The sequence below is a fragment of the Phyllostomus hastatus genome, unplaced genomic scaffold, assembly GCF_019186645.2.
Source record: "Phyllostomus hastatus isolate PE091 unplaced genomic scaffold, TTU_PhHast_1.1 phas_scaffold_216, whole genome shotgun sequence".
Lineage (NCBI taxonomy): Eukaryota > Metazoa > Chordata > Mammalia > Chiroptera > Phyllostomidae > Phyllostomus > Phyllostomus hastatus.
Window position 1 is genome coordinate 22,079,015 of NW_025334018.1, and position 13,893 is coordinate 22,092,907.

Here is a 13,893-nt window from a genome sequence, read left to right on the forward strand (position 1 = left end):
CAGTTTTGCTCAGGAAGATGACGGCTTGGGACGTGATAATGGGGAAGAAAATTAGGAGGTCGAAACAGGTGCTCAGACTGACCTTCTGGATGCAGGCCTGTCCAGCAGGAGAGAGGACATCATAAACTGCCAGCCACTTCCTGCCCGGCCACGCGAATTAGGGCTTCACGGCTCCTTGGTGGAAACATTTTATAACTGGTAAAATTTTTCAGTGCAGTCACTGAAATGCCACCTTGTAAGAAAGCCATTTTGAGAGAATTGTACAGAGTGAAAATTACCAGGTAAATTGAAGGGAAATGTTTCTTTAAAGTGAAAAATTTCACTTGCAATTTAGCTTATCAAGACACCCCCAGTCTCATTCTCTGCTGCGTTTTCCCCGTGAGATGTGAGGCCCCGGTAATTGGGGGGGACGCTGCCCTCCGGCAGGGGCCGCGTCTCCGGCGCAGACGCGGCAGGGGGCGTGGGTCACAGAGCCCCCGTCACGGACGGCTGGAGACAGACGAGGCCCCAGAATTAAAACCGTTCTCTCTCGGCCCAGAAGGAAAACGAGGCTTTAAGCACAGCTGGGTTTGGACCGCGGGAACCAGCGGGGCAGACAGTCCGCTCCACCCTCCACGGTCCAGTTTTCCCTGTCGTGGTCGTCGTGCTCGTCGTGGTCGTCGTGGTCGTCAGGGTTTGGTCGTCCTGGTGGTTTGGCCGTCCTGGGAATCGGTCCCAGACGGTGTTGACTGCCCACAGACACGGGGCTGCCCCCCACCGCGGGGGTCACGGGAGCCCAGTGTGTGTCTCCCTGCCTTCCTCCCCTGTTTGTCAAGGCTGCTCTGGCACTCTCCCCCCAGGGAGCCCCTCAAGACCACCATCAGCCCCCGGGGCCCCCACCCTCTCCTCGACGGGCTCCGGCGCTTCCCTGCTCGTCCAGGTACGCACGCAGAAAAGCGCCTTCTGCTGCCGCAGCACGCTCTTTGGCGACGCCCTGCGTGGCAAGCGGGTTAGCAGGTGTTAGAGAGGAACACGCGAGCACACGTGCACACGCACCGTGGCTGTGGGTGTGACTCCTCGTCGCGGTCAGCATGGGCGTTGGTAGCAGCTGTGGGACAAGGCAGTCGCCCCCTGGTGACCAGGTGAGCTTTGGTGGGTGAGACACTTGAGGGCTGTTAAGCTGTTCTATTTTGGATGACTATCCACCATTTTTTCTTTGAAAGGATCCCAGATTTGTAAACACGTCTTGGATTTCATGCTTCTAGACCTTGTCTGTCACGAAGTACGCTTGGGTTTTCCTCAACCCCAGGCATAGCCGCACTCTGCTGGCTCTGTGCGGCCCTGTGACGCAGGGAGTTGGAATGTGCCCGGTTCTCATCCCTGCTTTTCTCCGTGGACACCGGGAACGTTTCTGAGCGCCCACCGTGTTTCATGCCTAGAGACAGGAACGCAGTCTAGCATTGCTTGTTTCATTTACGTTTGTCGGCGTGGATAGTTGTTAAAGGGTTAATTTGTCAAGAGCCAGGAGAACCGTTGTCTCCTGTCCTGAAGACAGGACATTCTCTCTTGGGAGAGAGTTAGGGGTTGTCTGAATTCTGCTCATTTCAGGAAGAGTCTAAAAACCGGCTGGTTAGGCAGGCAACCCCACGGGAAGCCGTCAGTAAGAATGGGAAGGTCAGGGTGCAGAGATGCTGCACATTTCTTTGAGATCTTGAGTATTAGCACCCAAAGTGGGAGGACACCAGGGAAGGATGGAGAGCTGCAGCCTCTCCCTGAATTCTCCTGCGGATACACACGCGTTTCATCCTGTCGTCAGCCTGACCGCGTTGCTGCTTGTTCCGGAATATTCCCCAGCGCGCGTGTCAGGGAAAACTTCGCAACTGACAGAACAGTCGCTAACTTTCACAGTGGCGCTGGTCAGAAACGTTCTCGAAAACCCCCGGTAGTGGAACTGTGTTCCGGCCGGGCTGGAGGACTGCTCAGCCGCGGGTTCGGCTGAGTGTGCACGCGGGAAGAACGCGTCTGGGCGCCGGGAGCGCTCAGAAGCCCAGGGCGGCCAGACAGAGGCGGACGGGGCGGTCCAAGTGAACGCCGGGAACAAGGGTCCCCGCTGTCTCCGAAGAGCGACACACTCGGGACACACCCCAGATCGTGAGGCAGTGGGTTCAAGGCATTCGCTGCAAGTCTCCTACTAGCGATAGCCAACCGAAAAATAAAAATAAAAAGGGTGGCAAGTGTCCAAAGTAAGCTATAAGGCCGTGGTGGTCAATGGTATTGAAAGCCACTGAGAAGCACATATTCGGCTTTTAGTATCTGCTCAGCGGGCACCAAGCAAGATCTTAAATCTGTGTCAGGACTTCTTATGGGGCTTCCTGCCCATGTAGTAGGCAACGCAGGCGACCTTCGCATTATTGTCAGGTTCCACCTGGAAGAGAGATGTCACAAAGGGCACGCAGTGCACAGCCTCCAACGTCACTGTCATTTCCAGGCTAAGCCCCGTGGGAATTCGTAACTTAAGAATGAGAGTCACAAAGACGCAGCTGCCTCCGTAGCGCCGATGCCGCGGTCACAAGTACTCCACGAGCGCCGCGCGGCCGGGGCAGATCTCCGTTCCCGCGAGGGCGGGATGCGCGCGGCTCGGTCTCCGGATTTCACTATCCTCGACGCACCTCACGCCCTGCACGGCATCCCGCGCAGTGCTCCTGCAGTGCTTTTTGTCTAATGAGGAAACTACTGTTCTGAAGAGGAGAACAAGCAAAGCCAAAGATTCTTTCTAGTTAAAACTGTTCGCTTCGCTGAACGGAGACAACAGGGACCGACAGAAGCCCCCTCCGCGCTGGGTCTTCGCCCACGAGCACGGGATGATGGGTCGAGACCCCGGACGCCCACGTGGAAAGGCCCCTTCTAAAGGTCACGGCGTCGGAGAGCTCATCTTACGGGGCTTGGAAAGGTTAAAATGCAAAGAGCAACTTTCTTACCTATAAAAATATTAATTACCAACGATATACTTGCCTGCCATTTCATACTCTAAATATATGGCTCTATATTTTCTGGGTTTTTCTTTTATTCAAAAAACATTTGAGCTTGCTAAGCTAATGTTACCAAATTCAATAGTGAATCGCTGTTGCATATTTTATGGTAATGTATCGAAGCGCATTATCAGTACCTGTCGGAACACGTTTCGCACTGAAAGTGATGAAAAGGGGACTATTGTGTGTGTCGAAATCAAAGAAGGTCACCACGGCCGAGTGACCTTCCACGGAGGGGACAGGCGAGTGCGCTCCGGCGACGCCTGTCCCCTGGGAACCCCAAAGCCTGGAAGACTGTGGGGGGTGGGAGCTGGAACATGTCTGTTCCTTGCTGTTACACTGAGCGTTTGAGAGTTCACTTCATTGCTGCCATTGTGGTCAGCTCTCTGACGGAGGCGAATGTTGAAAGTGCCACGCCGATCTCGGTGACGGCCACAGAGGCGAGTCTGTGTTGGCGCAGAGTGCGTCTCGTAGTCAGACCGACGGGGCGGGCACGGTTCCCTTCCGAACACACATCAGCCAGACGAGGCTTCCGGCAGTGCGCGCAGCAGGCTGCAGGTCTCACAGCGCCCCCTGGGGGTCCGCGGCGTAAATACTTTCTGTTGCACTTAAACCAAGGGGGCTACTGGAAATTCTGTCGCTCTTCCCAAACTTGCCACCAGAAGTTTATGTTTTATTCCTGCTAAGCAGACAACACAGCCTTCCATTTGGTTCTTGGTGACTTGGTTTTCCAGAGGCCCCGTGGAGGAGGGAGCCGGCGGTGCTGTGGACTTGCGGCTCCCTTCCAGGGTGTCCGCCGCAGCCCCCGAGGGAGTGCAGGTGTGGCCCTGAGACGTGCACTGTGGGGCGGGCTGGTGGCCAAGGCGGCTCTGCCTGGCACAGCTCTGGCTGTGCGCTGGTGTGGATATAGGTTTCGATCACAGCCCCTCACCTGCATTCTGAATCCCCTGTCTGCTCCAACAGGACCCAGAGCTGGTGCGGAACATCTGTCGCTGGGTCAGGCAAGCTGTTCGCATTCCCTTCTTTGCCAAATTGACCCCGAATGTCACCGACATCGTCAGCATCGCGACAGCCGCCAAGGAAGGTAAGCGTCCCGGACCTGCACCAGTTGCCCAGTTCCTATGTAAGTGCCGACCCGACCTGCGGGGCGTTTGAAGTGTGCCTTCGCTCACAGACCCACGCGGTTGCCGCCCAAGCTCACAAATAGACCCCAGACTTTGGCTTGGGGGACAAAAGAGCATGAATGTCACACACACACACTTACGAATCAAAACCCATCACAGCAAATGACTCTGAAACAGAGAGCCTAATGACGTAGCCATCCAGCAACAGCCTTTGAACCCTTAAGAAAGTAAAAAAATACGTAAGATACCAGCTTCCACAACGTGAAATTGCTCGTGAGTTCCCATTATGTTTTTCAGGCCTGGTACACTGCCTCAAACGTGTGTTCGGTAAATGTGCGTAGTATCCATGAATCATACAGTCAACGCAGGATCTCACAAGTCACATGCACTGTGCGCATCCAGTGGAAACTGCATCCTGATGTGCAAAAATATTGTTAATTGCCTGGAAAGTATCACTGAACACAAAACGTTTGGCATCCACAAATCTGTACAATAATTGGAAAAATGAGGTGGTGGCAATTTAAAATGTGTTTATGTCTGGCCTTGTAAGCATAATTGAAGGAGTGAAATTAGTGAAGACTTCTTTGTTTAACTCTTTTATCTATGCTGTCACAGTGGTCCCGCTGCCCCGCCCCCCCCCCCCCCCACAGTCTGTCCCCACACCGTTGCGCTTGTGCTCGGGTCCTCCGTGCATGGGTCCGCTCGTTCCTCCACGGATCCTCACCTCCCTCCAGCCAGCGCAGCCAGCGGCGCGCGGGGATGCCCCCGTGAGCAGGTGCCGTGCGCGTTTTCCTGGGCCGCGTGGGTCCCGGTGGGCTTCCCCAGCGTCCCTCTGACAGCGGCAGGTCCGCGTCTGTGTGCTGTCTGCAGGTGGTGCCGACGGCGTCACGGCCACCAACACGGTCTCCGGCCTGATGGGACTCACAGCCGACGGCACGCCCTGGCCGGCAGTGGGCACCCAGAAGCGGACAACCTATGGCGGCGTGTCTGGTAGGTGTGGCCCTGTCTTCGCCCCTTGCTTTGGTGGGGGTCACGGAAGACCAGGAGGGCGTGTCACAGCGGGGGTGTCGTGGCTTTGTGGTCCCAGGTGGTTCTGGTGCTGGTCCACGTCCCTCGTGGCCGGCACAGACGGGCCCGGCTCCGTGTGAGGCTCAGGCCGCTGGCGGCACAAGGCGAGGGGCCCCACCTGGGGCTTCCCGGCCGTCGCTCGGGCTGCGGTCTGTGCGTCTGTCCTTCCAGTCTGTCCCTGCCCCGAGGGTCTGGTCACTGAGGAGCAAAGGCTCACACCAGGGCCTTCCAAGAGGAAAGCAGAGGCACTCTGACCTCCTCACGGTCTCGATCCGTTTCCACATTTCCTAGAATTGTGCAATCTACCCTCAGAAACTCACCCTCGCTTTCACAGCCGCCGCAGCCGGCCGTCGAAAGGCGGCGTCTGTAGCCTCAGCTGACGAGACCCTCGCAGCCCTCACAGCCCTGCGCACCATCCCCTGTCACTGAGCACTCGCCTTGAAACCGGAGAGAGACATTGTCACCCCCCGGGCCCCCATTCAGTCCCCCGCTCTGTGCGCTCTGGGGCCGTGACAATGAGCTTGGCCTTGCAGACACAATGCGGGAGGTTCTCGGCGGTGCTGGTGTGAGGATTAGTCTCCTTGGTGACAGAGACGGGGTGAATACACAGAGCAGAGCAGCGCCCCACCGATGCGTGGAGGGGGGGGGGGGGGCGGTGGCACACCGCGGCATCGCATGCATGTTCGAGCACGAGGTGGTCTGTGAGCCAGGACTTTAAAAAGGAAAAAAAGAGATTATGTTCTGCTTCTAACTGGACGCCAGCCCCTCCCCACGACGTCAGGAGGAGGCAGGCAGATGGAGCAGGAGCCGCCAGACGGGGCCTCCGCGTCCTCGTGGGGCGGAAGCCCAGGGCCTGCCCGGGCGTGTGGCCCCCGGCAGGGGGGCGGGGCCAGAGTGGGCGCCCGCGCACGGTCCCCTGGCGGGCCCCCCCCCCTCCCCACCTGCCCCGGAGCAAGCAGCGGGAGAGCAGAGGGGGTCGCGGGGGCCGCTGGGCAGTAGGAGTTAACGGGAGAGCCGTCGCAGTAGAACTCTCTTGTCAGTAACGCGGGTCCCGTTTGGTCATTTAAGCTGCGGTTCCTGAATATTCTCTCGCGCCACCACCACTCGGTGCGACGCAGGCCCAGAAGCGCAGCGTCAGGAGAGGCCGCGCCCTTGAGCGCGCATGCGCGGGGAATGAGGGCGGGGCCTGGGGGCGTTTCCCTAAAGCTCTGGTTCCCAGACGCGCGCGCAGGTAGACCACCCGCCGCCTGGGGCGCAGCGCAGCCGGGCTTGGGGTGACCTCCCCGGTCCACAGCAAAGCGTCCCTGACAGCTGTTAGTGCTGGCGCCTCTTTTCCAGCAGGTTCTCCTCCAAGGGGCCTGCGCATTTAGACCGTCCGTTTGGAAAGCAGCCCTCCTGCATCTGGACAAAGTTCATGGTTTTTTCTCCTTTAAAGCGATGTTGGCTTTAACTTGGAGGTAATGGGATCTGAAAAAGCGCCTTAAGAAAGTGACAGTGACATACTTCAGACCAGGAGCAGTTCTGGGGCGAGTGCCTCCAGTCCCCAGCTGCGCGAGGTTTGTGGAAACACAGTGATGGCTGCGAATCTGCGGGGGGCGCACACCCCCGAGGGGCGGCTGAGCGCCGCCCTGCTCCGCCCGGACCCCCGGGGTCAGGACGCCAGACGCGGCTTCAGGACCCAGTGCCGCAGGAAGCTTGCCGGACGCTCTTATGAGACGAAAACCCCCGCCACCGCTCCACGCTGATACTCCGGAAAGGTTTCCCTCTGAGCGCGGGGAGTCTGCTCGCACAACGGTTGCCCGAGTGTCGGGCCTCCCGTGAGAGAGAGTCCGTGGGGTTTCTGGGGAGCCCCCGGAGCGACCTCCCGTGCCTGCCACGGCCGGGAGGCGCCCTTGGCCTCGCAGTGTCCTCCAGCTCCTTACTCAGCCTCCGTGGTTTTGTGCCGAGGGGGGTTCCTGCGTGTTTGCTTCCGTGGAGAAAGAGCGAGGGAGCCCTTGGGGTGCGAGCGCACGTGCGGTCGAGCCTCGGTCACCCCGTGGAAACCTCCCTTCGGAGCGGCGCCAGCGCCTGGCACAGAGGGGGCGCACTGGGACCGGAGAGCTCGGGTGAGGGACGTCGGCCCAGCCGTGCCCCTGCTGGTCAGCTGGGATCCGGAGTAAAGCAGTGGCTGTCCCTCACTTTGGTCCCCAAACTCACGACTGCGTCAGAGAGTCGGTCTGATGGACCCTGAACTGGCATTTTGAGTCAAGAACATGAAACAGGGCAGAAAGCACGTCAGAGCGTGCACTGCCCACGGGCGGCGTAAACACTGTTCGGTCCAAGATCCTTCCCAGTCACACACTGGGCTGGGCCGTGACGCAAACGCGTCGTTCCTTGCGGTCAGCTTCAAACCCGGCCGCCGCCAGCGGTCTCCGAGGGAGGTCTCCGCGCCAAACAAAAGGAGCCGCTCAGGCTGCAGAAGGAAGTCAGTACCCGCGGTGATGTCTGCTTGCTGCCCTTGAAAGTGAGTATCACGGGGAGAGGCAGTGCCCCACCCCAGGTCCCGTCCTCCGCTTTGTCACTGTGGCAGCTGTCTCCCCCGTGGGTGACTGGGAGGGGCACGGAGCCAGACCCGTGACCCAGATCCGGAAAGGAGTGATTTGTGGACCTGGACAGTCGTGGGAGGGATACCTGGAAATACACAGCCTCCCGGTGTGAGTCCATCAAAGGCGGAAGGACAGAATTACAGGTGATTTCACTGTGAGAGTGGCCTCACGGGTAAGCCTGCTGGGTGTTCAGGAGGAGCATCTTTCCGAAACCAGGAGGGCTGACGAAGACACTGTGCACGTACCTCCGTGTCTCGGGGGCGTCCACCCTGCGGCCCGCAGCCCACGTGCGGCCCAGGAGGCTGCGAGTGTGGCCCAGCACCAAATCCTAGACTCACTTAACACATTATGAGGTTTTTGTGTGATTGTGTGTCGCAGTGTCTTCACTGTGTGGCCCAAGACAACAATTCTTCTTCCGGTGAGGCCCAGAGACGCCAAAAAGCCGGACACCCCTGATACTGACTCTAAGGAGACAATATTCTCTGTAAAAATCCTGGAAGAAAACATAGGCAGTAAAATCTCAGACGTTCCCTGTAGGAATATTTTTTTCTAATGTATCTCCCCCAGCAAGGGAAACAGAAGAAAAAACACACAAATGGGACCACATCAGACTGGCTTGTGCGCGGCAAAGGGCTCCATGGACCCACTGAGTGGGAGAACACACTCACCGACGATACGGCCAACAAGGGGGCGGCTTCCAACATCTATAAAGAACTCCTACAACTGAACACCAAATAAACAAACAATCCAATTAAAAAATGGGCAAAGGACCTGAACAGACACTTCTCCAAAGAAAAGAGGACGTGCCAATGGCCAAGACACATGAAAAGATGTTCAGCGTCACTAATCATCAGAGAAATGCAAATTAAAAGCACAGGGAGATACCACCTCGCAGCTGTCAGAATGGCCACCATCAATAAATCCACAAACAACAAGCTCACGAGAATGTGGAGAAAAGGGGACCCTCGTGCACTGTGGGTGGGAGTGCAGACTGGTGCAGCCGCTGTGGAAAGCAGTATGGCGTTTCCTCAAAAAAATTAAAAGTGGAATTGCCATTTGACCCAGTGATTACACTCCTGGGAATCTACCCAAAGAAGTCCCAAACACTAATTGAAAAGAATGCACGCACCCCTGTGTTCGTAGCAGCGTTATTTCCAATAGCCGAGGTTTGGAAACGGCCAGAACAGCCGTTTTGGATGAGGGGACTGAAGAAGTGTGGCATGTGTGCACAGTGGAGCCCTGCTCCTCGGCCGTGAAGATGAAGACAGCCTTGCCCTTTGCGGCAGCGTGGGTGGGCCTGGGGCGCGTCGTGCTCACGGAAATAAGTCAGAGGCAAACGCACACTCCCCATGACGAAGAGTTCTGGAATTTCTCTGCATGGTAGAAATTTTTCTGATGAAAGAAATTTTAGGCTCAATATAATTAACTTCCTACAAGCTTGAAAACTTAACTCATTTTGAATTATTTTATTTGCCGAGTGTGTTTTATTTTACCAAGAGGAGGACATACTTGTTCTCAGTTTCAGGTTTTGGATCCTTGTGTGAAATTATTGGTTCTTTATCAACTTAGTTAAAACAACAATAGAATATATTTTATTCAGCATCAACACTTACCAAGTTCAGTACTGATTTCCGAATAATTCATCAGTGATGACCTCCAAGACTGGACGTCCGCTTCAGGAACCCAAGTGTGCTAATCACATACAGGGTATTCCAGAAGGCTTAAGAAGTGACTGTGTGTATCTCAACACACGGTGAAGGCATTTTAAAAAATGCTCTTACGTTTTACAAATAAATAGTGAATGATTTGGAGGTAGCTGTGTGGGCCCTTACCCACTGAATGAGCACCGAGCCGTTGGGTTCTGAGCCTCCCGGAGGCCGTGCCACCGTGAAGTCAGCCCGGGGCGCGCCCGCGGAAGGAGGGAGAGCGGGCAAGGTGGGCGGCGCGGTGCCGGGCGGGGCTGGAAGTGCGGAGAGAGGGTCTGGGGCGCAGGGACCTCGGGGGCCAAGACAGCGGGTTAGAAAAGGACCTTCAGCATCAACTCCACGCGGCCATTTCCGGGGCGGGTGTTCCCTCTCTTTATTGACTTGTGGGGGTGACACTGGTAACAAAATGATAGGGGTCCCAGGTGCACGATTCCACAGCACATCACCTGCACCCTGTGCTGCGTGCCCGCCACCCCAAGTCACATCTCCGTCCGTCCGTCATCGTTTACTGTAAACCAGGGGCTCGGGCTGGAACCTGGGGCCAGTGCCGAGGCTGGGGGCGCATCAGCACAGGCGGCTGCGTGGACACACAGGCCCAGTGTGGCCTGCTCCGATCAGAAACGGAAACTCGTCAGGATGTGTTTGTTAGTGACTTTCTGTGTAACGTGGGGACGATGACGAACCAGGTTGGAAGCCCAGAAGTTGCCGTTACATTTTCCTTTGAATAACTTCTCTCACATCCCAGCAGTTGAAGATTTTGGCAGGACTTCTTTAAGTTCTTACACCATACATTACAATGATATAAAATGTGGCATTGGATTTTTTTTTTTTGATAGAAAGTAGCTCTTCATGGGCTGGTGTTTTGTGTGTCAGTCATATGATTACTGATGCATAAAATTATTTTAGAAAAACACGCCTACTATCTGTCACAAAATTGCAGCTATCTATTATAACAGTCTTTATCAATAAAAGCTTACATTTTGATACTGAAACGTCTAAAACAACTTCATAGAGATAACATATAAATGAATAAAAACAATGATAAACCACCCCAAAAAGAACAATTAAAAGGAGAAGCTTCTGCCTTGTACTCCCTCGTCCCTTCTGTGTGGGTGCACCAAAATAATGCAAAAATCATACAGCCTATCATTCCCGTATGGAACGACATTCTTAGGCTATCGTAAGTCAGCCGGTCAAATCAGCAAAGACCTCGTTCCGTGCTGTATTTGTCTACAGAGCAGTCAAAAGCAGGCGTGTGAACCAAAGACGCCGCAGCACACTTTTCATCCTGAGGATGGGTGTGTTTGAGGGAGGCTCCGCAGTGGGGCTGGTCCCATTTAAGGCGTGCTCATGGACTCTGTTCCTGGGGAGACCGACAAAGGGTGCCCCCGCCCGTCGTCCCCACCTCTCCCTGTCGGGCCCTCACTGGTCTGTGCGGGGCATCAGAGCCCTCATCTGATTGACAGGGAGCCCACCGGCGTCCTGCCCTGCACAAATCCTCGGCGTCCGTGTTTGCTTCCAGGCAACAAAGCCGACAGGAGGAAAATGCCAGGTGCTGAGTCTGGGGCGCAGCCTCGCCTCGGCCTGACATTTCGGCGGAAGAGCGGTATGTGAGATGCGGGCGCTCTCCCCTGGGACCCTCGGGGGCCCTGCTCACGGACCCCTCCCGCTCTCCAAGGGCTGCCGGGGGCCAAGGGTGCGCACACAGGGCAGGGTGCACGTTCTTTCCCGGGGTGTTCCGGAACAGCCGGGGCCCAGCAAGCAGGTACAGGCGATAAAATCAGGTAGTGCTTGAGAGCCAGCTAATGCGTGGGCATGAGGATATTTGCCGGAGTCCAGCTCCAGCAGGTCCGGGGATGCCCAGTGGATGGACGGCGTCGGCGAAGGAAAGACACGAGAGGTGCAGTCTCAAGCTCAGTGGCCAGGCATCTCTGCCAGGGCTCTTGAGTTTGTTTTTATACAGTCGGGTGGGTACATGTGGCATATGTGAAAGCAATAAAAAAATGAGGTTTTTAAGACATATTTGCTTTATCCTTATTCTATAGAAAATAGGAAGCAGCTCTCTATTGCATATTATTGAGCAAGCTTTAGCTCCTAATCTTTGCAACTAATCAGTAACACATTTTACCACACTATATAACACCTTAATTTCTTAAAGCTTGACTTAAGTTTGATCTATATATTCTAAAGCTGCAAGTGGGGCACGTAGCTGGGCACAGGGCTGTTTTAGCTCACTGGACAAGGCCATGCAGACGGCCTTCGTGGTCAGTGTGGTTAGTATCCGTCTCTCACTTCTCACTCCAGGGCCAGAGCCCTGTCATCCTGTGCCAGTAACAACCTTTGTTTTGCTCAGTCCATTCGGCTGCCTGCCATCTACCTTGGTGCTGATGTATTTTTATTATTTGTTTTTATCTTTGATGTCTGACTTTTTAGGCAATAAACACCATGGGGGTCCCGATCGCTTAAGCATTCATAGAAAAGGAGTGTATAATAATCTTCCCATTCCCATTCTCTGAACTCTCTAACCCACCTAGGAGGACACTCTGGTGGGGAGTCGCTCTCCAATACGCTGTCATTTTCTTGCTTACTTCCAAAGAACTGTATTTCTTCTGTGGAACTGCCATCTGTCCCAGCCCCATGGTAGGTCACATAGACCCTGAGCACGGGCAGTAACACGATGATTAAGCAGAGGAGTGCCCTGTACTTTCCCCCGCCGTGTCTGCTGTGCGGACGTGCGGCTCCCTCTGTGACTGTGTCAGACCCCAGGGCTGGGCTGGCTCTCGGCAGATATTGGTGTATTTTTGTGTGTTCAGAACGAGGAAAATCAACGGCGTCTGTCCCAGCGCCTGAGGAAATACCCGACAGACTCTGGAAACCAGACGACTCTGACAAGCCTGTGAAGGAAACTTACCTTCGCCGCGGTGCTGGTGAATTATTAAACTTCTTTCGTCTGTGTGTCTGTGTTTCCTCCATAAAGACTGTTTCAAGCTTGAAATTAATAACAGTAAAACGAGAGAGCATCGTGTCGCCGCTCGAGCTTGCATTTAAATACTCACGGCTCACGCGCACCTGCTGCAGCAGGACCTGGGCACAGGCCGCGCCGGGACTGTTGGATTCGGGACGATGGTACACGCCGTCCCCGCGTCACCGTCTCAGACAGGACAGCGGGGCAGTGCACGGGGTCAGTCAGAGGAGCCTGGCAGAGAACGGAGGAGTTCCCGGTAGGCCCAGATTCCAGTTTCACGTTCAGTATTTCCTCCCCGCCAGGCCCTCACACCTCTGGGGCCGGCGCAGCAGTGAGGGGGAAGGCACCTGGGGCTGACCGCTAATGACACAGGGAGAGTCCCCACCCTGGGCGGGGGGGGGGCGGCAGTAGTACAGCCCTTGAGTCAGGCCCTCGGTCACAGGGCTCCCTGCCTCCCTCCCTCCGGAGGGGCGGGGGAGGCCACACGGGGCAAGGAGAGTGGGACTGGAGTGAGGTTCCTCACCGCCCTCAGCAGGAATGAATTGGGCCAACAGTAATAGTTTGAGGAGTTGAACTACCACTTTGCCTTAGCCTTTCCAGTGCCCTAAACCTTGGTTTTAATGGCAGGTGTACGTTGGATGAGTAAGTAAAATGCATAGTGTACGTGTACACACAAATATCGTGTGCAGGAGATAACAGATCTAAATCCCAGAGTATTTTAACAAAAAACAATTTATGAGAAATAACTAAAGTAGGTGGGTGGGGATTATTTGGGTTTCATTCTTGACCTAGATAATTAAAACACAGAGTTTTAAACAGCCTTAGTAAGCTCAAGGACAACTGTTATTTAGAGTAATGCAATTTTTTAAAGTGCATACACTATATATTTTACTCACCATTCTCTCTCTCTAATGCCTTAGGACCTGTAGTTATTACTGTGTCTCATTCTAGCTTTTGGTAATTTGTGTATTCTCTCTCTGTCTTGATCAGTCTAGTTAGAAGTTATTAATTTTATTGATCTTTTCAAAGAACCAACTTTTGGCTTTCTGGATTTTTCTTTAGTGAGTGTTCATTTTTTTTTCCACTTGTTACTTCTATTATTTTCTTTCTTTTATTTGTTTTGGATTTAATTTGCTCCTGTTTGTCCAGATTTTTTGGAAAGAGAGTAGACGTATAATTGACTTTGGAGCTTTCTAAGAATTAAAACACAGAAAGCTGTGAGCTTGCTCCAAGCACTGCTTGAGTCACACACCACAGGCCATTTACCTCCTCCCTATGTGTACGGCCACGACAGCTCAGGAAAGCGTCAGCTCCCCAGGGGCAAGTATGTTTTGCTGTTTCCCTCCCTGACCCCTAGCTGCTGGGCACTGGCCGGCATCCAGCAGGCGCTCAGTAAACGTTGTGGGGTGAGTGAATCTTCAGAATTGGGACCCGACC

The 13,893-nt window shown here is 54.8% G+C and overlaps 1 protein-coding gene across 3 annotated transcripts in view; it reads left to right on the forward strand.

Annotated features, from left to right (window-relative positions):
• Window positions 1–13,893, forward strand: part of DPYD (dihydropyrimidine dehydrogenase) — a 461,487-nt gene that overhangs the window by 336,192 nt on the left and 111,402 nt on the right. For all 3 annotated transcript variants that reach the window (XM_045816671.1, XM_045816673.1, XM_045816672.1), the window contains 2 exons: window positions 3,972–4,092; window positions 5,003–5,122. In XM_045816671.1, the coding sequence (XP_045672627.1) occupies window positions 3,972–4,092; window positions 5,003–5,122 (241 nt within the window). The remainder of the gene's footprint in view (window positions 1–3,971; window positions 4,093–5,002; window positions 5,123–13,893) is intronic.